The 25,197-nt window shown below is 40.8% G+C and overlaps 3 protein-coding genes across 4 annotated transcripts; all 3 read left to right on the top strand.

Annotated features, from left to right (window-relative positions):
• Positions 1–11,439: 11,439 nt before the first annotated feature.
• LOC124407784 (juvenile hormone acid O-methyltransferase-like) lies at positions 11,440–13,028 on the top strand. The gene is made up of 6 exons (XM_046884304.1): positions 11,440–11,583; positions 11,721–11,929; positions 12,003–12,174; positions 12,339–12,471; positions 12,545–12,692; positions 12,814–13,028. Exons 2-6 carry the CDS (start codon positions 11,743–11,745, stop codon positions 13,008–13,010), a joined length of 837 nt encoding a protein of 278 aa, XP_046740260.1. The 5' UTR covers positions 11,440–11,583; positions 11,721–11,742; the 3' UTR covers positions 13,011–13,028.
• Positions 13,029–17,532: 4,504 nt separating this feature from the next.
• LOC124407785 (juvenile hormone acid O-methyltransferase-like) lies at positions 17,533–20,282 on the top strand. Of its 2 annotated transcripts, none has more exons than XM_046884305.1 (6): positions 17,533–17,623; positions 18,540–18,763; positions 18,838–19,009; positions 19,097–19,229; positions 19,595–19,742; positions 19,803–20,282. In XM_046884305.1, the coding sequence occupies exons 2-6, from the start codon at positions 18,577–18,579 to the stop codon at positions 19,991–19,993; spliced, it is 831 nt and encodes a 276-aa protein (XP_046740261.1). In that variant the 5' UTR covers positions 17,533–17,623; positions 18,540–18,576; the 3' UTR covers positions 19,994–20,282. The 2 variants fall into 2 exon arrangements, with proteins under 2 accessions (XP_046740261.1, XP_046740262.1); XM_046884306.1 differs by having other exon boundaries at positions 17,580–17,644; positions 18,554–18,763.
• A 2,691-nt stretch (positions 20,283–22,973) lies between these two features.
• LOC124407783 (juvenile hormone acid O-methyltransferase-like) lies at positions 22,974–25,089 on the top strand. Its single transcript, XM_046884303.1, has 5 exons — positions 22,974–23,236; positions 23,311–23,482; positions 23,570–23,702; positions 24,664–24,811; positions 24,880–25,089. The coding sequence occupies exons 1-5, from the start codon at positions 23,050–23,052 to the stop codon at positions 25,068–25,070; spliced, it is 831 nt and encodes a 276-aa protein (XP_046740259.1). The 5' UTR covers positions 22,974–23,049; the 3' UTR covers positions 25,071–25,089.
• The last annotated feature ends 108 nt before the right edge of the window (positions 25,090–25,197 follow it).

Raw genomic sequence — 25,197 nt, forward strand, 5'->3', positions numbered from 1 at the left:
TTAAACTTGGTTATAAAGGAGCTACGGGGAATATGAATTTTGTCAAGCAATTAACTAACGCTGCAGTGTATGTATTTTATAAGGTACACACGCTGTATGAGAGTATATAACTTATTACACTGTATACTTATATATGTATTGTATCCAGTGTTGAAAAATTTTGCAACGCTTTGTTGTTTTTTTTTCTCTTCTTTTCTTTTTTTTTTTTTTTTTTTTTTTTTTCACATCGGCCGTATGAATTGAGAAATAATAAATCAAGTAATTACGACGACGCGGTGGCAAGTGCAGTTACTTTCGATGCAGTTTATACACCGTAACTTTCCCGTATATTTTTTATAACCGCACTTTCATCCCCTGACTCGCCTGTTAATTAGACGCTAATGAATCAGCCCTGAGGTACGAAAAATGAAAAACAAGAAAGCCAAGAGCCCGGAGAAAATGAGATTATTCCTTATTCTGTGTAAGACGTGTCTCGATATTTCGGTTCGTAGAGTCATGCCTAATTTTAATAAAGTTTTTTACTCTGCAGGAGAAGTATTGTTTGTAGGTATTGCACGAATCTACGTGTACTTAAAGCTCGAAGCTTTTGTGAACTTTTCAAAATGATTAAAGAGATAATGGTGCTCTTACTCGACGATTTATAAACGTAAAACGAAAGAATTGGTGGGCAACACTATGTGGCAAAGCACATCCTGAGCTTTCGTAATTGGCTCGTCATTACACCAATTTGGTTATTTATTCAATATATCAAACTTTTTTCAAAAAGTTCGAAAGATTCCTATCGCAGCCGAACGTCGCAAGCTCCGCACTTCTCTATAACATAACTATTCAATTTATACGGTGGCTCGCGCAAGCTCTTCGGTCTGCTTTATTCCTCGCGAGAACGGTAGTGCTTTTCGGATTCTAGCACCAGCTGCATGTGGGTGGCTAGAAAGAGTTTTACCATCGTACTAAGGGATCCCACTAGGCGTGCCACGACTCGGCGATTACCTACCTCGACGAACGACGACGTCATGGGGCTTAATTCGCGGCATGTGACACATGCAGGCCTGCGAACGACCTTTTCCTCATTTTCTTCCACTCTTTTCGATTATTTTTTTCCGATTAATACAGTGTAATTAATTATTTTTCCTTTCATTCGGTTTTTGGGTTTTGACTTTTGGTTTTTACCGATTTAATCGAGTCGTGTTTGACTGTTTTTTTAGACTCGATTATTCGATGCATCGATTATTTTTAGCTTAACGATCATCGCTACTTGGTCCCTTATAAAAATTTGAAACTTTAGTCTAAGCCGCACAATTTTCAGCACCTCAAGAAAATTTTCCAACCACTACATGTTTTTGATTTTTACTATTTTTTTCGGATATAGTCACTCGTACTGTATTTTTTTCTGACTGTGATCACACTAAATAGTTACGTGTACCACGTCAATTTAGTTGTAATCGAAATTTGATATTCGAAATACATTACAGTTAGACTCGTTTTACTTTAATTTTTTGACCCCAACTAAATATTTTTTTTTCTCTAGCGTGAGGTTGGAACGGAGGAATTTAATCAATTTCACAAGATGTAAACACCTCGAAGGTCGATTGACATTTTAAAAATGGGGTATCTCAACGGAATTTTTCGAACATTCAACTTTCCATCAGCATCTCCCGCTGCCTTTCTTCAAGTGAAGTCAAGCCAAATTAGTCAGGATCTACCCGGCGTGTGATGATTTGCATCCGTCAATACTTGAGTCTCTATAATTATTCAGAAATGGCGCATCTATGATAACACCTACGCAATTTTTGGAAGAACAATTACGGAACTTTGCGGTTTTCCATGGTCATCAAGATTGCTACTAGATAACGAAAACAGAATTTTTCTTTAATCGTCTTCACTGATTAAGAAATGAGAAAATAGCTAACTGAAAAATCTCTTCTCAGCCGTTAAAATGATTGAAATAAAGTTCTTAAATGTGTCTCACACGAATTCCAATATCAACTTTAAATCAATTTATCGAACGAAGAAAAAATCGAAGCTATACGCAATGTTTGATATTTCGCACGTATATAACGTGAGGAATAATGAAAAGTTCCTACAATTTCCAGCATTGCTTATAAGGGAGATGAACTGATTTCTTCCTTGTATCATCACTTTGTCGCTAACAAAGACGAGTCCACTTTCTTGAAAAGCCTCCAGCAGACTTGAAACCGAGTACTTTGTGGATTCTTGGCATACGTGACGCGAGGCTTGCAGGGCTTGAAGGTACAAGTTTGAAGTCGCGGATCTCCTCGAGCCCCTCGAAACATCGCGTGGCTCACAAGGCTGTATGACGGTGCGTCGAAATTCAGGCGACCGTCGACCCCCGGACCTATTCAAACACCGTAGAATAACTTTACCGCCCCCTTACCGCGTTCCTCGAGATGCTAAAAGTCGTTGGCAGTTTTCTCATTCTCGCACTTTTACTCACGTACGTATGTATGAACGTACGTATACGCAGTCTCAAGCTCTACCAGCGATGGCGGCCCCTGGGAAATTACCTTGAATTCCAAAACATGCGAGACAGGTAACAATAGTATAGTAAGAATGCACCACATGGGAGTCCGGAGGTATAACTACGAGAACTTTCCGAAACTAGGAAGAAACGGTAAAGTCGAAAATTCAGAAGAATAGAAAACAGATATTTATAAGTCGATACTGACAAGTAGGTTATTCTATACATGGGATTCAAGGGTTCGGGAATTAGTAGAATGGCGACGATTCCGGTTCCCAGAGGTGTTCGACACCGGGTGCTCTTAAGGCCAATGAAAAGGCTTGTTCTAGAAAAGAAGCTTTCGCGCAAACTTCTCCAATAAAAAGCTTCGAGGTACGGAGTGGTAACGGAGAAATCCTCACCAATGGGAGAATTCCTCCGTTTCCGTTGCTCGGACCAATCCGAGAGTTTCCCAGATTCGGATGTGACTGCGGTACCGGATCGAACGTACGTTTCTAGGGGGTAGGAGGAGTGGCTCTTCGGGTGGCGAAGTCGTCCTGCGCGCAGCAGAGAGAAGTCGCGAGGATTTCGTTCGCGGCGAGTTTCCCGTATTTGTGCTCTTCATTGGTCTGTGAGTGTCGCCGGGACCAATGGCATTCCCCGATGCCGACTGCAGCCCTCACCGACGGCGGGGTGGCAGCGCCAGCTCCGGGGGCTGAGGGTGCCAGCCGGAGGTCGGGAGGCGGTAACGCCCCGACGTTCCCGCCGAGAACAGAGAGGGCGACGCTTCGATCCCAGAAAGAGGGACGCGTCGGTGGGTTGATGGGGCGGCGGTGGGGTGGCAGGGAGGAACGAGCCGGAGGGAGGGAGGGAATCCTGGAGAGAGAGTTCTGGGTTCGATCCCAGAAGGAGACAGACACTCGGCAGCGAAGCACTTAAGCTCCCAACCCTCCACCCCCAACCCATCCACCTCGCGACGCCCTAAAGCTCACCGGCGAAGCTAAGACCCACCCGAGTTCTCAGGAATACGAGGATTTTTTGTTACTTCGAGCGAGCAGATGGTGTGCTTCCAGGAAAATGCCGCGGAACTGCCACACCTATACACATATCCACATTTCTGTGTGTGGGTCTGGGTGTGGAAAGGGGAAATGCGAGGGTGCAGAATACTGCAGAGCACAATCTACGAACGCGAAATCCCCCCCCCCCCCCCCCCCCCCCCGCCACTACTTTTATGATTCCTACATCAACGCGTGGATTCTTTCAAACTTTCACATAAATACACATGCCAACGCATGTCTGCATACCTACTACGTTTACAAATACCAGGTATCGCAAAAAAAAAATAAAAACTCACTAAACGAGAATATTGTTGAAACGCAGCGTCAACATAACACCTAACGTTAATTCGATGGAAGATCCATGCCCATATTGACACTTACGATTAGCTAGAGTTGAACCATTTCGTCAGAGCCCATAAATTTTCGGATCTACTTGGTTTAGACTTCAGAGTTTGAGCAGTTTTTCAACGTGACACCTCTGCAATCGATCTGAACTCGAATCGTACCGCCTCGCACTGTTGCCTCGAAGAATCCACATGTACCTGGAAATATGATTGCTGGCCGTATCGATCTAGAGGCACTGTCCTCTTAAAGAGATAGGACGTCTTTCACTCTGACATCGCGGAGCGGGAGCTTCGCAGTGGATTTTGATGGAAAATCTCGACAACGTGACATGTTCACATCCATTTTAGTGCTTTGACGGGCGTTTACAGAGGACCCAAATATCCATAGGCGTTTGATTAAGTTACGTGATGAATATTCAATGAATGAACACAGACTGTAAAAAAATAGAAATTGATGGTAAAATCTTTCTGAATACGTCCACGTTGCTTTCTATGATTGAAAGCTTAGCTAACATCTTCGCTTACGCGAAATCACCGGGTATCATGGATGTGGAAATGAAGTGAAATTGCCGTAATTCTGCAAATTTGTCACAAGTTACTACTGCAAAATTGATGGTTTTCAATTTGTTGTCATTTTCAGCCTTGAGGGCGTATCGAATGGTATTGTTTTTACCACAGAGCATTGTCTTGATGCCTGAAAATCGCTTTACGGGATACTGTGGTGAGTGTAGTGTTGCATACTCTGCAGGCTGTAGCCGCACACGTAAAGCTGCAGAGTATAGGTATACTACCTATAAATGTTCACAGAGCGTTGATGCAGCAGAAACCGTAATGAACATTTGCTGTGTTTATTTTGAGTTATCCTATTGTTCTTTTTTTTTTTTTCTTGCTATTCTTAAAATTTTTCATTTCTGGTGAATTTAAAAAATGGCGCGTGCCGCGTCCTTGGCCGGAAGCAAAAACACTTTTATCAGAGGCCCGACAATAAACCGCACCCCCTCGCCCTTTCTCGAACGGCAGGTTACGCTGGTTTCTGCCTCTTCCTCCCTCCCGCCGACTCCCTCCCACCCTCTCTTTATTTCTTTCTCCTCTTCTCTCGCATTCTCCGTACCTTCATCTCAACCCCCCGACTTTATCCCTCTACCCAACCTTCCTTTCCAGCCTTACCAAGGAAAATATAAAAATCCATACAGAGAGAGAGTCGCTCGGAGAAAATATCCGTCATTTAAAATGGATGGATTTAGGTGGATATAAAAGTTAGGGGCGGTGGTGGCGGTACCAGGACCGAGAAGGTAGCGGGGATCAGCTCCGAACGAAACCAGCAGTGGGTGCTATGCTGCTGGTGTTGGAGATTTAAGGGGGACATTTAAAATGGATGGTTCTCTCGGTAATATCTACTGGTGTGCGTCGCTCCGCGGCAAACGGGGAAAAGGGAGGGTGGAGGAGGACCTCTATAAGAGTACGAGGAGAAGAGGGGAGGATTGACGAGGGGCCGCTGAAGCACCAGAGAAACAGACAAGGCTGCACCAAAATGGCAGCCACAAACATGCCTTCGTAAATTCAAAAACCAAGGAACATATTTTTACTTTCAGTTGGCATCGAGCATAGAAGTAGGTAGAGTAGCACCAGAGCATGATTTGCCGGGGGTGAATTTCGAAGTGTGAGAAAAATGAAACGAATTAAGGTCGACTTGAAAAGTGACGTTGTGAAAATGTATTGGTCTGCACGTTGGAAGCCGGACGACCAGCTCTCTGTAATAAATGTAACCACGCGTAGAGATTCGTGCACGGCACCTGAAGAGTGAGCATATCTGATTGATAAATTGTCCCTTAAGGAGCGCGAGAAAAGTTGACGCGAGCACACAATCCACTGTATAATCTGTTGAGAAGAAGAAGAAGAAGAAGAAGAAGAAGAAGAAGGGTGGGATGGGGAATGGGACCTCGGAGTAAAATTTGTCGGGACCGCAAGCCTAGGATGGTCCTGATACCTTGCGCCGCAAGCCAAGACTCACGAAACTTGGCCGAACAATGAGCCGAGTTAAAGGTCAGCTGCGTCAACGCGCGATCCCGCGACTCCGGGCTCCCAAGCTTAAGATATGGAAGACGGCGGAGGAACTGCGTCGCGACAACGGCGGCGGCGGAGGCGGTGGAGGCGGGGGGGTGGCAGACGACATGTTTTATTGATGCGACTCTGTCGCCAGCCGCCCCTACAACGCCGCCTCGTCCCACCACGTCTTCGGTCGCCCTTAGAGCCTTACAGCCGCCTTCGTGAGCTGCACCCACGTCCTGGCGACGACGTCTTGCCGAGCGCTGATCGTGTTTTAGGTTAAGTTATCTTGGGAGTAATAAGCGGGCGAATGTGGATTCCGATGACCGTTTGGCGGAACGAGGGACCGTGAATCGGGAGGCGAAGAGGAGCGAGGATCTTATGCCAGCTCGAGGAGGACGCCGAGTGAGATATATCGGCGAATTATGCAAGATGGCGCACCGCACGGTAGGAACGCGTTCTCCACTCCGTCAATTATGCTAATTCTGATTTCCCCGAGATTAATGGAGGATAGCATCTGCCTCGGATCCGGCCCGTGAAATCATGGCGTTGGACCATTCGGACCTGCCCGACTGTATAATGCAATCCGCTGCCAGTCGCCATTTTGGCACGCTACAAGATGACCCGGCAAAAATAACTTCCAGCTAAACCGTCCGTGCAAACGATGAATCAATTATAATGCCCGTCATATCGGATTCTCAATACTTCTCTTGAAAACAGACTGAATGTTATATTTCAATATCTTGTATCTGCAACAAATTCCGCTGACTGAAATATTGAGCATACTTTAAATAAATGTCCACGATCTTCAACAAACGAAAACTTTGAATCAACCCGTTTGTAGATAAAAACTCTCGTTCGGGAATGGTCTTTCTAATCGTGAATCGCATTCCGACGTTCGAGCATGACAAGAATACTCAGCAAATAAGGAGCTCGATTGGATCGACGACAAATGACAATTCCACACCCGTCCCTTATATATCTTGGAATCGAATTAATCCCCGCGGGTTAACGCCCAGATGGCCTACTGCGGTAGTAGTTCAAGGCCGCGCAGAGAGAGGAGAGAAAAGGCTCCTCGACGACTAGATCCTACTAGTCGACGGATCAGAAGACACTCATCAGTCGATCCCCGTTCCTTTCTGAAATGAAGCTTAGATGAGAGTCGCGACGAGGAAGGAGGCGAAGAATTGGGGATGGGAAAGGTGAGTCCCGGTGATCGAGCTGCTGCACGTAGAGAACGAAAAAGGGAGAAAGACGGACGTAGGCCTTTCGGGAAAGACGGTTTAATCCACGATCCCACTTAATCGCAATCTCTACTTTTTCTTTCCCGCTGGTACATGTATAATATAAGACGGTGGGTGGTGAAGCTGCCGCTACCGCTGCCCGCATCTTGAGCAAGACGTATCGACTCGGATTTTTCCCGGAGTCATTTATCAAAGCCTGCCTTCTTCTCTGCACTTCCCTTCACCTCCACCTCCGTTTTCAGTTCCGGCTTCGGCTTCGGCTCCGGCTCTCATCTATGCCACTCGATACAGCAGTAGAGGGTCACAGTCTCACCGGGAGGCGGTGGTTGCGGTGTCGATGGCGATGGCGAGAAGGAGTCGTATGGTTCATGTTAGGAAGAAAGGAAGGAAGGAAGGAAGGAGGGAGGAAGGAAGGAAGGAAGGAAGGAAGGAAGGAAGGATGGAAGGTATGGAAAAGGTGGCCGCCTCGCAAGCACGGCACACCGTCTATCTATCATTGCCTTGCACGCTGACATCCATCTTCCCTTGGCGCAGGGGCTGATCGACTATTGGATGCTTGCGGTACACCTCGCTCGTGCAGGATAGTCGAGGCTATAAGTTTCTATCGTAAACAGCAAATACTTGGAGTCCCTTTTGTCAGTGGTAAGCGCTCGCTGCAATTCGGAAAAGAACTTTGCGGCGTCATTGCTTCAGCGTTCTTCAAGAATTGGCCGGGGATCAAAAGGCTTCACCTCGAACTCTTGCCTTTAGTAGGCAGCTGTCTGCAGTTCTTTTGCTTATATTGGAACATGTAAAACGCAATCTCTGGATGCCCATCATGCGTAGATCTTCCTTGAAGCATATGGAGCAACTTGACTCCAGTAAAAATGACTCTTTCAACTGACGTACGTATGGGCAGTAAGTTCTTTTCTATTGTAGAACGACTCATGTTTCCAAAATATCGTTTACTCACCCTGATTCAAATTTCTGCTGTAAAATACAAATCAACGTGAGATACCTCCATTTCCAGAGCATCAATGTGAAAGTTAAACAGAAATGAAGAGTACTTATAATGTATACCCATATACGAGTAAATGAGACAAATAGCACACTACCCACCCATCTGATAATATATTTATACAGATCGTAGGGCAAGCGTGCCCCATGGCGAAAATATATGTATTTGATTAGGGTGAGTTTGTATATTGGGTGACTGTGTATGGAGTGTGTCGACGCATACGTAAATAGGTCCGAAGTAAGGGCAGGACACCCGTCGAAAGGCAAATACTTACACGTGTCCTCGAGATAAGGTTCCAAGTGAAAACCAGGACCAAATACGAGGTGAATCTTGCGCGATTCGTGTTGTTGCGATAAAGGACTGCAATTCCCTACCGATATTGGGAAACCCCTGTATGCTATTTGCAAAGTATCTTCAAACACCCCGTGAATTTTTGCTGATACTGTTCGCTACTTTACCACCAGAGTTATTTTCCACCACCCCGTACGTCCTGCAGCTCCCGTTTGGAAAGCCTTCGACGCAGCCTTGAGATCGAGCCGTCCTGCGAGCCTATAGTTCCAAACTTCCATCTCGCGTTGCAGGAGGAGTACTGCAAATTGTTATTGAATTGCAAGTTCGTCAACACCGCAAGGAGAATTGTCCCCATGCAGTCCTTGAGAGCATCCCTTGCAGCTAATGCAGATGCTTCCTGTCTACCTGCTCCTGCCCTGGAGTAGCGTAAATCGACGATGAAATTACGGTGGAAATGGCACCGTGCACGAATCTATTCGCGATCATTGCGAAGGTCAAGAGACAGACGGTGGTATTATAGCCGCGATGCGCGATGCTGCATGGGGATTGAAGATGGGTTGAAAAATGGCCTCTGAACGCGGTCGAAGGTGGGTCCTAAGGATGCCCGAAGTCTCGAGTTTCATTCGCGATGCTCTGACCCGGCGGAGCGGACCTCGCCGAGCAGGCAGCTCTCTACCCTAGGTTAGTTAAGCTGGTCCTTGGCACGGAGCAAATAGGCCATTCAACTCGTTCGACGAGTTTTGGGCCCTTTAAATTGGGACTCTCAACCTTCCCCGGGCCAGCATCGCGTCGGCTGCGGCGCAGGTTCACGACCTCACACAAAATAGACGGTTGTAATGGTACCCCGAAGCGTTCTTCGCTCTTCTTCTTTCACTGTTTTATTTTTTACAACCGCGTTCTTTACTCACCTCTCCTGCATGCAGCATGCACCGAAGAACCCTGCACTGGGACCTGCAGGAGGCGACGATACGCGCCGGGAGACGCAATGGAGAGAATATTTCTTGATATTTCGAATCAACCTGACCTTCGAAAACCAAGGGGAGAAAGGGGCCTAAGGGGGGGAGGTAAGAGGGGACCGATGGAGTGCACTGGCCACGAAAGACCCGCGATGCTGCTGCAGCCACGAGGAAAATCGAGCCGACTGTCTCTCGACGTATACGTGCGAGTGCTCAATTTTTTCTGGCTCATCATCAATATTTGGGACTGAGAATGTTGTTATGCCCCGGAGGAACCGGAGGCTTTTTGGCCGAGTGTCCGTCCCGTCGACTTGACCAGGAGCCCCGCTGCAGGTGATCGCTTCTTTCCTCCTCTAGACGGTTGACAACCCCTTCGTACGAACCAACGAAGGACCGTGACCTTACCTAAAAACTTTCCCAATTCCATCCTAACCGGAAAATCTACTTCTCACTCTTCGCCATAGCTGTCAGCGAATCTCTTCGCCTGCGCCATATTTTGGACTCTTTGCTAATGGACCGTTTAAGTATTCATAGTAATTATAGATCGGTCGGACAGCGGAATTTTCACATCGAGGAAATCAATCGGACGATTGAAATAGTCGATATCGTGGTTTTTGACTAATTGTAAAAAAAAAAACAAAAAAAAAAACAAACAAACAAAAGAGTTTTCTGTGTTTTGTACGGTATTTACTTAAGTCATCCTGATTTCACTGCATCCAGAATTACTGACGCGCCAATTCAATTCTATCTCAATTTTTAACTTGATCCTGTGGCTTCAACTACACATCATCAATTTTTTTTTACTAAGATGAATTCAAGTCTGAATAAACACTTGTTTCGACAAGCTTTATTTTGATAATAATATTCCACTATTTGCGTGATAGAGAACAGAGAACGAAAATATCTCGACAACTAGATGGTGATAATAATTGAATGGTGCGCGGTGAAGACGTGTTAGGAAAAGTGAATGTGGATGGATCGGGATTGTAAATGCGGAAAGTGTGTCAGATGTTTAGAATGACGCTGGAGGGTTTAACTCCGGACAAAAATAGCTGTTCCAGGTTCACCTCTGACGAGTCTCTTACAATAGGTAGCTTGTTTGACCCAGAGATAATCCATTCCTTTGTGATATTGTAATGTCGTGCATTGATCATATTCGTATGAAGATATTTTTGTGCCATTTGTTTCCCCGTACAATATGCCGAATCTATATCGTTAAAAATGGCTGTGCAATATCTGTTTGCACGGAGCAAGGAACCCGGAATTTTGTGTTATACGATTACGTGAAATCCCATGGATCTCATTCAGCGAATAATCGATTGCCAATAATTCGCATTCATATTCGTCGTACAATAAAATACAATTTTCAATATTCTCGCGAATGATCCTGCGCGGTAATATCTTTTCTCTGGTGGCACGAAAACTTTTCAAGACATCGGCTGAGTTTCATATTTCTTATTCATGGGAGTAGACGCGTCGTTAGTCTGGGAAATTGGAAAATATAAAATGAAGTCGTAAAAAATAAAAAAGTGAAAATAATCCCGCGATGTATAAATTACTGATGTCGAGTATACCAAGGCGGTCTTCTACTAGTTTCTTGTCTCTATTTCCACCCTGACTAAAGGATCACTTCTCCAAAAGAGTTAACGATGAGCGCTTCCAACAACGACGCGAAGAGAATACATGAGAGATAAAAAAAAATCATTCCAGTTCAACAAAATGACGAATTTCACTTCGGGATAAACTATTGCGAGTCTTGGGATGATCTTGAAAAAAAAAATGGCAGGATTAACAGATCAGAACAGTCGCAGAATGAAAGATAATCATGATGATCTCCGCTTGACAAGTTGTGCAGAAGATCGGACGAAGTATTTTCAACTTTGGGTCCGACGTTGAATGGTTGATACTTATTTTTATAAAAAAATATCCGAGGTAACGCAAAGCCGATGTTAAAGACGAGATACACCCGGTGACTTGGACTGCGGAGTGGTGGCAGAGAGGGCTATATAAGACGAAAGGGGACCGAGGAACTTACCAGTTCAACATTAAGCAACGAATTAGAAGTTCTCCGCTGAAGGACCGACGAAACACTGCGGCCGAAAACCTAAGGGTCCACCGAGACATCGCGGATTTCCAAATCCTAACGGAGTGCGCGTTAATTTCCTAACCGGAAGCCGGACGTCTTAAGGGTAAATTATTCCCCATTGTCAACCGGGTTCTACAAAGTGGAACAAGCGAGCCATTTGTTTCCATGAATCGGCTCGCTTTTAATCGAAACCATCGTCTGCTACGCGCTTTTATCAAAGCAATGCCAATCACCTTACAGGCGTCCTTAGAACTCCACGAGCATGTATAAACCAGCCCTTTACACGGCGGCCAACGATCTTCAACGATCTGATGCCCATGACATCACGGAGGAATACGCCGAGGAAATCGGCCATATGTCGGGGCGATGCCTCGACATAGGATCCGGTCCTGGAGACGTGGTGAACGATTTTATTTTGCCGAAGCTGCACCCGAGGGCCAGCGTTACATGTGAGTCTCGTTCTTCTCGCCAGTCATGCGAACACCTTGTCAAACTAAATACACGCATTCCAACGCACTCCAGGTTCGGACATCTCCGAGTCCATGCTCAATTTCGGGAAGTCAAAATACAGGGACAACAAACGACTCTCCTTCATCAAACTGGACATCGAGTCACCCGATCTTCCCAGGGATTTAATTGAGCAATTCGATCACGTTATATCGTACAATTGTTTACACTGGTGCCAAAACATGCGGTGAGTTTTGTCAGTTGTCTTGATTGGAGGGTTGATCCTGATGAATTGCTGAGGCAACTGAAATAAGGATCAGATTTTGAGACTTTACTTTGAGAGTTGGTTATTGGTTCTAAACGAGTCCTCAAATGTTTATGCAAATTCGTGATCTGGTCCGATTGTTCCAGCCAGGCGTTTGAAAACATCTTTAATCTGCTTCGACCAGGTGGAAGCACCCTTTTGGTATTCCTGGCCAACAACCCTGGCTTCAAAGCGTATGAGACGTTGGCTGCTATGCCATGCTATCAAACCTACATGAAGGTGAGCTCTTTTCAGACTCGACGATCTTTCACAGGACCGAAACGTCATCTGAGATTCGTCGATTTGTTTACAGGACGTGGATCGTTACATTCCGGTATTTCAGCACACCGAACGACGGCGTGAGACTTTGAAGAGTCTGGTCCAAGACGAAGGGTTCGAGGTCCTTCACTGCAGTCGCAGGGAGAGAAGTTACATCTTCGATACACCGGAGATCTTGACCAGTAAGATGTGTTTTTGTTTAATCACACTAGGACGTAATCCTCGTTCTTCACGAATTGCCTACTGCGTCATCGTCGAGTGTAGAGATCTCTTTTCCTCGTGTGATTGTCATGCTTTTTTCAGAATTCATGCTGGCGGTGAATCCTTTTATAGAACGCATGCCAGTCGACCTCAGAGCAGGATATGTGAAAGATCTGCTGGCAGAAGCGGTGAAAGAAACGATTACCTTCAACAAAAGTAACAACAACGAAAATAAGTATAGTATGTTGTCTAGATATTACATATTTGTACTTCACTTAAGGAAACCTATTGCTAAGTGATATTAAAAATGAGAAAAATAAATTGTTATCTAGTTTTTTAAGTATAATATAAAATACACACCAATGATCTAACAACGCAACTATTGTTCTTCTCTTCAAATGTATACACGTATATGTATATTATGTATAGTATAGAAATGTAACAAATGTAAATTAGTTTACTTTATTCGTTTACGAACCCTTAAAGAACTTACTATAGGAGTTTCTAAAGTAAAACCTGATAATTTGCAATCAGCAATTTGCTTATTGGTTCTTAGGACTTTCATTTGTTCAATTTGCTATGCCGAAAGCGAGCTACGATAAAATATCCCTCGAACATATCGTTTGGCTACAATGATTAAGAATTTTCTTACAAACGTCGAGTCACAACTATTATGTATGCAGATTGCAGAGACTTATGACTAATCAACTTATTTCAAACTTGAAGGAATTGTTTCTCAAACGATCATGTTGAAGAATAATTTTTCTTCTTCAACTCTCTCAAAATAGACTATGCATAATGCATAATATAGACAATCTTCAACTATGTCTACCCATTTCGATTCTTACCTAAATGGATGTTTCCTAAAAACATTATACAATTTATTAGAATTTCGACCTGACTGGCACATTAACAATTTCATTGTTGGTAGATCATCGACTCGTACAGCGTTAGTATTGATTAGTTGACTTTAGGTTTTAATGCTCCCAAAAATATTGCATATGGATTCTATAATGGTGAATTTTTAACATTTTCTGTTTGAAAAAAATTCAGTATTCGTTTATGAGTAATTCTAAACTGAAATAAAGTGTTTATATTTGTGGTTCGATTTTTGTTATAATATCTTGTTTAAGATAAATAGCAATGCCTTTTTCGCTTTTTTAATGGGACAAAAGTACTCCTCTTAATCACTCGAAGCCTTTATTTCAAAGAAATGCAGAATATCATGTTGATTATAAAATGATATCTTTCTATATTTATTGTATAACGCTTGTACCTTTATATACTTTGTATTAGAATCAAACTAGAGCCTCGAAATACCTTTCGTCAGGCACATGTCAGTGTGTATCTCATTATTATCTATTACATACTCGACATTCTACCAGGAGTAGCGAACTTCTCTCCAGATAATCGTGCCATTGGCTATTGCGTTGCTGTTAATATTATTCATGATTCCAAGTGGCAAACTCTATCTTGTTGCTTCTAATAGACGGTACGTTCAAGAGTATGTGAGAATCGCACATTTTCACAAAATTTCTCATTTTCTATTAAGAAATACCAGAATATTTATACTCATCTGAAATGCTAAGCAACATTTTCAATTTCATCATACTCATGTAACAGTAAAATGAGTTACATTTAGGAAACTTTCGAAGTTCATACCGGTAAGTTGTCTCTTGGGGTTGATCAACGCTGCAACGTCATTGAATTTCATCAATTTTCAGGATTCATGGCGTCATTCATCCTTAACGAGGATAGGAATAATGATTATAGTTTACTGTCCAGGCGTCTCACTTTGTAGTTTACTCGATAAAGCTAATCGTCAACTGATAGCAGCGAAATAATCAATTGAAACCGATATATCAATCATCGTCCGTGTTTTGAAATGTTCGAATGTTCAATTATCGAGGTTATTTTTTTTCTAGATTCATGCATTGAGATGAATGGAATGAAGAAAAATGAAAATTTGTGGCGTGAAACTTAAGGGTTAGGATTTCAAACCGTACAATTAATACGAATTTTTTTGTTCTATTCAAAAACGCAATGATAACTACATCCAAAACATCAATGAGATAAGCTACTCGATAATAAATAGTTTTTACTTCTCCAAGCTGTTACGAATGTAAACTAATCTGCATGCAATGGTGGACAATTAGCGAAGACAGAGATTTTATCAAGCAAGGCTTAGATGGTGGGGGAAGAAATCGAGACTCAATAATTACATCAAATCTGAAGTCAATGTTCTTGATAGCCTTGAGCCAGGCACATTCATTAACATTTTTTTCGCCGCGATAACATTTGGTCGTAAAATTTGAAATCAGTCTCGACTCGTTGATGTAGGTCGCTAATTTACGAGTAATAAAATAGCTATCGTATCTGCCGGTATGTCAACTTTAATCAATTATTTACTATTTCTAGGAAACATGTTTTTACCAATTGGACCTACAGATTTAATGGTATTTATTCAATGTCGCATTTTCAGACGAGGTGTCATGCTAAATACTTTAATGATTATTATAAAATAATTTCTAACATGATCGTTTGAAAAGCAAGCTCTATATATGAAGCGGGACGAAATTGATTTGTTAGAAGTGCATAGTTTAAATGTGAATTAACTTTTCTAAGGAACCATGAAACCATTGTGGTTTGTATCGTAGATCTTGAAGGACTATTATCCCTTAGTTATCCCTTGGCGTAATAAAATCATCAAGCAAAAGTAACTTGACAACGGAACAGCACGTGGCTGATCGAGACTTGAGGTTTTTCGATCATATATGAGGAATAGTCGACTTTTATTCCCGTATTGCAGGACTTTATTTCCGACTCAATTCTGGCCACATTATTGACTTAAAAATAAGAACTTGATACTTCTTTCGCAATATGGAGTGTAAAATTAAGAACGCATGTTGATTATCAAAAAATTCATTCTCGAAAATTCATATAATTAGGTTAAATTAAAAAAAAAAACAATTGTAAATACAATAAAAATAATTATGTCGCATTTATAGAAGGAACGGTTGACTTTCGTCTCTTTCTCTCTCTCTCTCTATCTTTAAAAAGTCTACTTTTTTCCCGCAAAAGTTGAGAGGAAAAAATATTCCAACTTCGTCTCTCTTGAGTCGGGAATAAAAGATTTTTTTTCCTCGTTTCTAATATCACTTTGCAGCAAGCTTACTGCACTCATTTTCGTTGTTGTTACTTTTGTAGAAAATACTGCCCTACAGTTGAGAATTTTTTACACTCTATTCTTACTGTAATTGCATTAAAAGCATGCGAAAGTCCCACCGAAAAATCACTGAAATAAAAACTTTTCCATTTGTAATGAAAAATATGTATTTATTTTTAATTACTCTTTATTGATAATTTAAATGCTAATTAAAATCAAAATAATGGATTTGCAGCGAGACTGGAAGCCGGTCTTCGCTAAGATGCTCATCGCCGATCTTATTCCATTGCACCACAGACTTACTTGCTCACCAGATGACAAATGTCAGAGGTATATTCAGTGCGAAAAGAGGTCTTCCGAAAATTTTATCCAAAACTAAGGCTTATCAACAAAAATGCCGATACCCTGGTACTCGAGAAAGAACCGCTTCAATATCCCTGAGATCCATCAAACCCCATTGTTAGTCAAATTCTTAAGTATTGGACTTGTAATTTGGAGATCCGCAGGGGATGAAATTAGTGATACTTTGATGAATACAGAGTGGATTTTTCGAGTGTAATTTTGGTAAAATCGCAATGAAAAAATTTCACAATTACACCGAAGAATTGAGTGGAATTTTAGTGGATTACTGGAATATTACTGATTTTATGATCCACTGAAAAAAAAATCTGATAACACGGTGGAAACGAATCCGCCAGAATGAGGTTGACTGGCACGCGTTCTTTGGCCAAAAAATTAAACGGTTTTAGATTCAGCATGTTAATGGTCTTAGAATTGATCATACGATTTTTGATATTTGCAAAATTAAGAAAATGGTGGGCATTTTTCGAAAAAATTAAAAAATACCGCTTTTTTAGCCGTTTTTTGCAAAAATAAAAATAGTTAAAATCCAAATTTTGAAAAAAGTATGATTCATTCCGAGGCCATTAATATGCTGAGTCCAAAACCGTTCAATTTTTTGGTTTCAGGTTAATCATCTCCGAAAAATCAGCAACCATTCAGTCTGATTTTCAACTACGATGTTTCTGTATAAAAAGTGATTAAAATCAATGTAGAAATTTTTTATTCATGTTATTTGAAAGTGTATTTATTAAGCCTAGGAAAGCCTAAATCAATATTTACAGATAAAACTTATTAAAAAAAATTATTGAAAAAAAAACCTTTTTTTTTTGCTCGTCAGTTGGGTAAACCCCTTAAAAGGATCCACCGTCAACATAAATTCTGAAAGAAGTATCGCAATCACACGAGGAGAAGAGACTTCGACACTTGATGATGATGCTGTAAGCCATTCACAAAATACATCTTACCGTCCGGCAAACTTTCGCGAAGATCTGGTAAATGGCCAGGACAAAAATTTTAAACTGACAGGACACAGATGACTGGAGATACGTAAACTATCATTTTATTACCCGTAGAGCAGCAACTGACGTCAATGAGTCGAGACGAATTTTAAATACCTCGACAAAATGTTCCCGGGATAAAAAAAATTTAAATGAATGGACGTGTAGGCTCAAGGATATCAAGAACAACTTGACTTCATATTTGATGCGACTGTTAATCCAGATGTCTTTTACCACCACCTTCGCCGTGCTCATAACGGATAATCGCAGGTCATGTCAATATATAAATCGTACCGTTCCGTGTATCTGTCCTCAGTCACTACTAGCAGGAAAAATCTCTGTCTTCGCTGACTCTCCTTGCTGATTAGTTCGCCAGTCCGCGAACAGTGCTCAAGACAGACTGATTGTAAGTAATCATAGTCGCAAGGAACATATTTGAAACTATTTAAATAATTTTACAACGGAATAAAACTATGATCATTTTTTTTGAAAGCGTCCACCGCCAAACTTTGACAGAAAATGTCTTCTGTATTCCTTTACACTGAGGAATTGTTTTCATTTTTTTTGAAGTGGTAGAACATTATGAAAAAAAAATTAAAAACTAATTTTTTTTTTTCAAAATCTTGCGTTCAGAGGACACGTCAGTGAAACTCTAAACTTTTTCGATTTTTTTGAAACTTGAACTCATTATAAAGCTCCATAAAAGAAGTGGTTTTCACTGGGTTCTAATCAGTTACGTTCCACATGTGTCCAGTTATTATTTAAAATAACGTGAAAAAATGGTGTTTTTTGAAAAGCTCCCTTCGTCACAATTCTCATCGTAAGAATCTGGAAAAATTCCACAGCCATTAGAGTAGCGTAGAGAACAAAATTTATCATGGAAATTGCAATCCGACAAGTTACCACATAATTGGCAATTGTTACAAATATTCAAAAAAATTGTCGAAAAACGATGCAACTTGACATTTGTTTGAAGAAAAAAAATACTGTCACTAGATAATTGAATGAAGAATGAAGAAGAAAAAGGTCAAGTGCAACTCGACTCTTAGAATAATCATTCAGAGGCTAGAGCTGGATGATCGTTTAACCCTTTTTTTATAACGATCTCGTGGATTGATGGCGAAATTATTATCACCCTTAGATCAAGTTCACGGATTCATACCTAAAAAGTACTACATTTCATGCTTATTTACTGAACCGCTTTGACCCATCCGCAAATACGAGATCTGGCAGTGAATTTTACATTTTACCAGTTACTGGAACAACTATGTAGCTACGTTCTATTAAAATAAAAAATGGGGAGCGTCACACCTTATTTACAGCAGGACCTTGCTAGTGAGAAGAGTGAGTTTTAAGACGATGTTCAAACCAGCTCAGTACTCTGCAAACGACGAACTGCCGCGTCACGAGACCACCGAATTCATTCAGGAGTATTCCAATGAAATTGGTCAAATGTCAGGACGGTGCCTTGATGTCGGATGCGGACCCTGCGACCTAGTCATCGAATCTCTCCTTCCAATACTGAATCCAAAGTCTACCGTCGTCTGTAAGTCTCAACCACCGCACTGATAACGGGTGTCACGAAAATGTCTTTCTACCGAATGATTCCTCTGAACTCAGGCTCGGACGTTTCCAAGACCATGTTGGACTACGCAAAAGAAAAATACGGCACCAACGACCGGCTATCCTTTCTCCAGCTGGACATCGAGTCCTTGGCGCTGGAAAAAGATCTAATTGAACAATTCGATCACGTTACGTCGTTCTATTGCTTACACTGGTGCCAAGACATGCGGTAGGTTCTCGTCATTCCTCTCCTCGGATGGGTCAATCGTTGTATCTGGCTTACGGAATCACACGATGAATTCGTCTATGCTTTCAGTCAAGCCTTGGAGAACATCTTTGATCTGCTTCGTCCTGGAGGTACGGCCTTCTTGACCTTCGTGAGCAATTTTCCTTGCATGGACGCATACAAGGTGCTGGCGACTATCCCTCGATACCAGCGATACATGACGGTACGTTGTTATTTTCTTCGTAACTTGTTTATTCTTATAATCTATGTACGCATACGTAACGATTATGCAATGCTTGCGTTTATAAATCCTGGATCACAATTAGACTCGTACATCGGAATACATTCGTTAAGTGCACCGGTTATGTAAAAATTTTCCCAACACACGTCATTTGGAATCTCAGTCAATACTTATCCGCATTATGATAAGAATAGCAATCTAGTAATCTCTGAAAATTCTCAACATTTTTAAATTGTGAGAATAACACATTTGCAAGAAGTAGCCTGTCTTGGAATAAGCCCACGGGTTCCAGTCAGATCTTCTGAAACGCCAAACAAAATTCTTGTTTAAATCATATTCAATTACAGGATGCGGACCGTTTCATTCCAGTATTTCAGCACGCAGAACGTCCGCGCGAGTCCTTGAAAAAGCTACTTCAAGATGTCGGCTTTGAGGTCTGCCACTGCAGTAGCAGAGAAAAAACTTACATTTACGAAAGTCCGGATGCTTTCGCCAGTAAGTTGTTTGTTTGAATTTATCATCATAGCAATGAAATTGATTTTGCACCGTTTTCAGAATTCATGGTATCTGTGAACCCCTTCATGCACCGCATGCCGGCTAAACTACAGCAGGAGTACGAAATAGACCTGGACATAGAAGCAAGAAAGCACACATTCACCCTCAACACGGATAGAAATGACGATTATCAGATACTGTCCAGACGTCAAACCTTCGTAGTTTACATGAAAAAGCCATTGGTCTACTGATAGACAACCGAATAAATAACAAAATCGCTGATTGTATGTAGTTATATTCCTTGTTATATCGTAGTAAATATATTCTGAGGATTAAAGTGTGCCATGTAACAAAATCCTATCCCATAATTAATATCTGCAACATCAGTGAGATGTGACTCTCGGAGAAAGTTGGCAAGTCGGTGATTATTCGTCTGATTATCAGATGTGGTAGTGACTGGCCATTCTAAAAATTGTCAAGATCACGGTTACGCGAAAATAAAAATTAGATATCGTATATGACTTGCCAGAGTGAATGTAATAGGATAAGAAAAAAAGTTTTGTACTTCTAAAAATTCGCTTGAATATTATTTAATGACGGCAAGTCAATTTATTATTCAATCAGCTTGTACACTATTGACTGTCCATTAAAAATTTAGCAAATATTCGTTAAAGTATTTTTGACACGTGGTCAACTTTAAGCTTGAAATAGGCCCTCTCCATCGGTAGACTTCGTTTTCTGCCAGCAGTAAGTGAAAATATGAATTGACGGTATACTACTAGAGCTGTGAATAGTTTTCGCGCTATATTCAAATCATCTACAAAAGAATAATTTAAGCTTCGATCGATCCAAATTGTTGATTCGTGTTTCCCTGGGTGCATAAATTATTTTTTGAAAATCTGAAACAGTGCGGTGAAATTAAATCTGCACTGCAGTAAGACTTCACTCATAAATAGCAAAAGCAAAACGTAATCTTGATTGACCTTGATGGAATTTATCGGCACATTTCGCTATGAGTGTGATTTGGTTTTATCTGTAACTGATTCAGTTTTTTTTTTTTTTTTTTTGAGAATGGACCATAAATACTATGCCAATTCAGTCGACCTATTTCTAAGTTCATCTGATTGTTGCTCGCAATCATCGACGTCAGACATTTTTTATGGGTCATAATAATAATAATATCATATTAGATTAAACGAGGAAAAGAATCAGAATCGAATAGTACATCTCATTACATTTCTAGAGAGTGATTAAGAAGAAGAATGTAGAAAATGAAGACAATTTTCATTTGCGTCAAATCATTCTAACAATATTATCTGCACTAATAAAGCGGAAACTTATACTTATGATTCGAATACGATAAACATGTTTGTTTATTCAAATCAAAAGTTATTATAGTTGACTCTGCACGCAGACGTAACAGTATAACGAAATAAAAAAAATATTGCACGTAACCATTGTGTCGTTGTTATACGTATAATTAAAAACAAATTTAACATTTTTATGAAACATTATCGAGAAAAACAAGTTTAGACTGGTAGTGTAGTTAGGCATGACGTACGAAAGGCTCCTTGAACTACCTGAACTTCCGGAGAAACATTCTGAGAGCAGAGTTCAATTCAATTTTCACATACCTGATTCTATTATAGGTATAGTGTTGGGGTTTTTTTTTTTTGAACAATGCAACGTCGCAACAACAATATCAAGAATTCCTCGATCCTCGAAGAAACTTCACTTCCATGCAATTATTAAAAACGCAATGTTAATTGCTTCGCCAACATTGGACTCTGTGAAACGGTAATGCCATAATCAAAAAATACTGCTTGGTGTGGCGTACTAATTTGACAAAAAATTAAAATCACATCTGTCTAGAGAAGAAAAACATAGTATCACTGAATAATTAGATGAAGAAGAAAAACGTCAAGTAAACCGCAACTCTTAGAATGACCTTGAGAAACTAGTGCTACATGATGAAACAGAAATAAATCGAGCTTGCCTCCAACAAACAGGGAAAATCTACTATCAATATGTTTAAATGGATTTTTGGTAAATATGTTGTATCACTTTGAACGTGTTTTTATCCCCACGAAAAATCGTTGTTTCGTAATCCAAATTATCGGTTATCCGCACGGTTTCCGGCCCCGATAAGTTTAGATAATGAAAGCGCTTCTGCGAAAACCACCATTTAATTGAAAATTTAACAATCGATTCCTCTTCGTAGCTGTAATGGTTTCCAAAAAATAAAACCGTTAATTTGGACCCTTACAGCGAGTCTACCATGATACAGAGTCCATCCAACACCCACCAATAGCATCACGTCATCACCGATACCTTAACACGCGAATGACTTAACGAACAATTAAATCCACCGCATAACTTTCTTCAGAATTTAAAATACAAGCACAAATTTACAATTTTCGTTACGAATTGGTATCACATTTTACGGGGAGTTTATGAATGTTCCGGGTAGAACCACAGTCTTTACCATAGTCGTAAGTGTTTTGAATAAAATTAGACCAGAATGCATAAAATTACGTTGCCATCCCTGTGTACCATTGAAATAGAGAAGTGGGTAATTCCAAGGTTCCACATTTGGATCCATAGATGATGGAGTTGATACGTACTGCCAATTTTTCGGTATTTTTGTTGCGAGTTATAAAAAAAGATTCTTCAATTTATCCATCGGCTGCAATAGGAAATCAGCAGGAACTACGTTAAGTTCTTGAAATTTATAATAACGTTAATCCATGCCAGCTGACTTTAGAGTAAACATGAGCTGCATTCTGGTCATACAATCGAGTTTGTGATTATTATGAAATTATTATCAGTTTCGAGATAACTATACATTTGCCAACAGCTATCGGCATTCATCATGCAAACGATCCAGCCGACCACGCAGTTCGAGCAGAATTCATTTCTTATTGAGTCAGCATTCGATCAAGTTATAAGTAACCATCTACATAATTCTCATTGTTAAACAAGAAAAAGAACTGTAATTAAATCAGGCATCTCAATATTCCCAGAAGGTAAGTGAAACGATGCATTAATGCATTCTGCGCTACCTTGCATTAGTGCAAACGACGCTTTGACGTTGAAGACGTCCTTATGAGAGTCCATTTAAATATTCCGTCGAATGCTAAAGTTTATAACAAGATTTACTAGCGATAAGGCAGGCATATCTTACAACAATACGCTAGTTCTAAGGAAAAGTACGTTCCTACATCTAATGAGATTAAACGATGAGGAAATTTTCATCGTGTTTATAAATCGTAGGACCTTGCCAGTGAAAGCAATAACCATTAAGACGATGTTCAAACCAGCTCTGTACTCTAAAATCAACGAACAGGCGCGTCGTGATACCAGCGACTTCATTGAGGAACATTCTCGTGAAATTGGCTTAATGTCAGGACGGTGCCTTGATATTGGAAGCGGTCCCTGTGACGTAGTCAGCGATTTTCTGCTTCCAAAACTAGACCCGAAGTCAACCGTTGTCTGTAAGTCTCTACCACCGCACTGATAACAGGTGTCACGAAAATGTCTTTCTACCGAATGATTCCTCTGAACTCAGGCTCGGACATTTCCAAGACCATGTTGGACTACGCAAAAGAAAAATACGGCGCCAACGACCGGCTATCCTTTCTCCAGCTGGACATCGAGTCCCCGGCGCTGGAAAAAGATCTAATTGAACAATTCGATCACGTTACGTCGTTCTATTGCTTACACTGGTGCCAAGACATGCGGTAGGTTCTCGTCATTCCTCTCCTCGGATGGGTTAATCGTTGTATCTGGCTTACGGAATCACACGATGAATTCGTCCATGCTTTCAGTCAAGCCTTGGAGAACATCTTTGATCTGCTTCGTCCTGGAGGTACGGCCTTCTTGACCTTCGGGAGCAATTTTCCTTGCATGGACGCCTACAAGGTGCTGGCGACTGTCCCGCGGTACCATCGTTACATGAAGGTATTTGTTTTCAAACTCGTAAAGTTCACGTCATTTTAATATCTGTCAACGATTACGTTATTATTGTACGTCACAATATGATTCGTGTATCGAAATACATTTGTCGAGTTCAGAAGTTATCTCAGTTTTATTATCAACCATAGTTTGCAAAGCTCTGTGACATTTGATAGCAATCGTGTATCATGTATTAGGGTGATTCGTTTAAGATTACTTTTTTGTTCACTCCCGACCTAAAATTTTATCGAACATGTAGAAATAAAAACTCCCTGAAAGTTACAGCCATCAAAATTAACATCAAGTACTTTTCCTTAGTGTGAAAAGATTTACCACCTAAAATACACATAAATTAAGATTTTTTTTTCAAAATTCTATATCTTTGCGGCATTTTATGCTATCACATCGAATCAGATCGCAATCTACTCAGAATTAAACGGTCTACAAAAGTGTCCAGTGCGACGTAAGTGTAACGTACACTGGTGAGTTGCTACAGGTGACTAAAGTTGATTGTTACCTAAAATTCGCGTTTTTCGATGTTATTTCATAAATGACTAAACTTAGCGAAAAAATGTAGATGCCAAATTTGTAGGAAATTAAATTTCGTACAAAAAAGATCCGTGCAAAAAAAATGTGATATGACAAGGAAAATCAATATTTCAGAACGTTTGATTCGATAACCCTCGAAAAATTCATACAACAAATAAGTTGAGGATCAATATCTCAAGAAATATCAAACTGAGTGATTAGGTTCAAGGAACCTCTTTTGTAGGAAATTTAATTTAAGAAAATACTTATTCCCCATTATGATAAAAATGCGATTCTCTATAAAGATTTTAAGACTTGCTAAATTGTGAGGATAACACATTTGAAAGATGTAGCCCGTTTTGTAATGACCCAACTGAGTTCTTATAAAATCTTCTAAGATACAAAACAATATTCTTCATTCAGTCATATTCAATTACAGGATGTGGACCGTTTCATTCCAGTATTTCAGTATGCCGAACGTCCACGCGAAGCGCTAAAAACGTTGCTTCGACATGTCGGCTTTGAGGTCTGCCACTGCAGTCGCAGAGAAATAAGCGGCATTTACAAAACTCCAAATGATTTCAGCAGTAAGTAATCACTGCGCAATGGGTTACATAATTACAGCAATGTCTTAAAAATTTTGATCCGTTTTCAGGAATGATGGCAGCTATCAACCCCTTTATCCACCGCATGCCGGCTGAACTACAGCGAGAGTATGAAATAGATTTGGGCATAGAAGGGACGAAGAATGCAATTGTCTTCAACAAGGATAATAATGGTGGCTATAGCATACTGTCCAGACATCACATGTTTGTAGTTTACTTGGAAAAACCTTGGATCGATTAATAAACAGCCGGATGATCAATGGATGTCTATAGGTGAGGGTGGGGCAAAGTGGGCACCTTAAAATTTTTGATATCTCAAAAAATTTGGGGGCAAAGTGGGACCCCAGAAATTTTTTAAATAACATGCA

The sequence above is a fragment of the Diprion similis genome, chromosome 6 (assembly GCF_021155765.1).
Source record: "Diprion similis isolate iyDipSimi1 chromosome 6, iyDipSimi1.1, whole genome shotgun sequence".
Classification (NCBI taxonomy): Eukaryota; Metazoa; Arthropoda; class Insecta; order Hymenoptera; family Diprionidae; genus Diprion; species Diprion similis.

Bases quoted from the DNA above. Each gene is read 5' to 3' on its own strand.
- LOC124407784 (XM_046884304.1), top strand. From the start codon at position 11,743: ATGTATAAACCAGCCCTTTACACGGCGGCCAACGATCTTCAACGATCT. The intron at 12,175-12,338 runs GTGAGTTTTGTC...CGATTGTTCCAG, and splicing joins CACTGGTGCCAAAACATGCG to CCAGGCGTTTGAAAACATCT. The intron at 12,693-12,813 runs GTAAGATGTGTT...TGCTTTTTTCAG, and splicing joins TACACCGGAGATCTTGACCA to AATTCATGCTGGCGGTGAAT.
- LOC124407785 (XM_046884305.1), top strand. From the start codon at position 18,577: ATGTTCAAACCAGCTCAGTACTCTGCAAACGACGAACTGCCGCGTCAC. The intron at 19,010-19,096 runs GTAGGTTCTCGT...CTATGCTTTCAG, and splicing joins CACTGGTGCCAAGACATGCG to TCAAGCCTTGGAGAACATCT. The intron at 19,743-19,802 runs GTAAGTTGTTTG...CACCGTTTTCAG, and splicing joins AAGTCCGGATGCTTTCGCCA to AATTCATGGTATCTGTGAAC.
- LOC124407783 (XM_046884303.1), top strand. From the start codon at position 23,050: ATGTTCAAACCAGCTCTGTACTCTAAAATCAACGAACAGGCGCGTCGT. The intron at 23,703-24,663 runs GTATTTGTTTTC...ATTCAATTACAG, and splicing joins GGTACCATCGTTACATGAAG to GATGTGGACCGTTTCATTCC. The intron at 24,812-24,879 runs GTAAGTAATCAC...ATCCGTTTTCAG, and splicing joins AACTCCAAATGATTTCAGCA to GAATGATGGCAGCTATCAAC.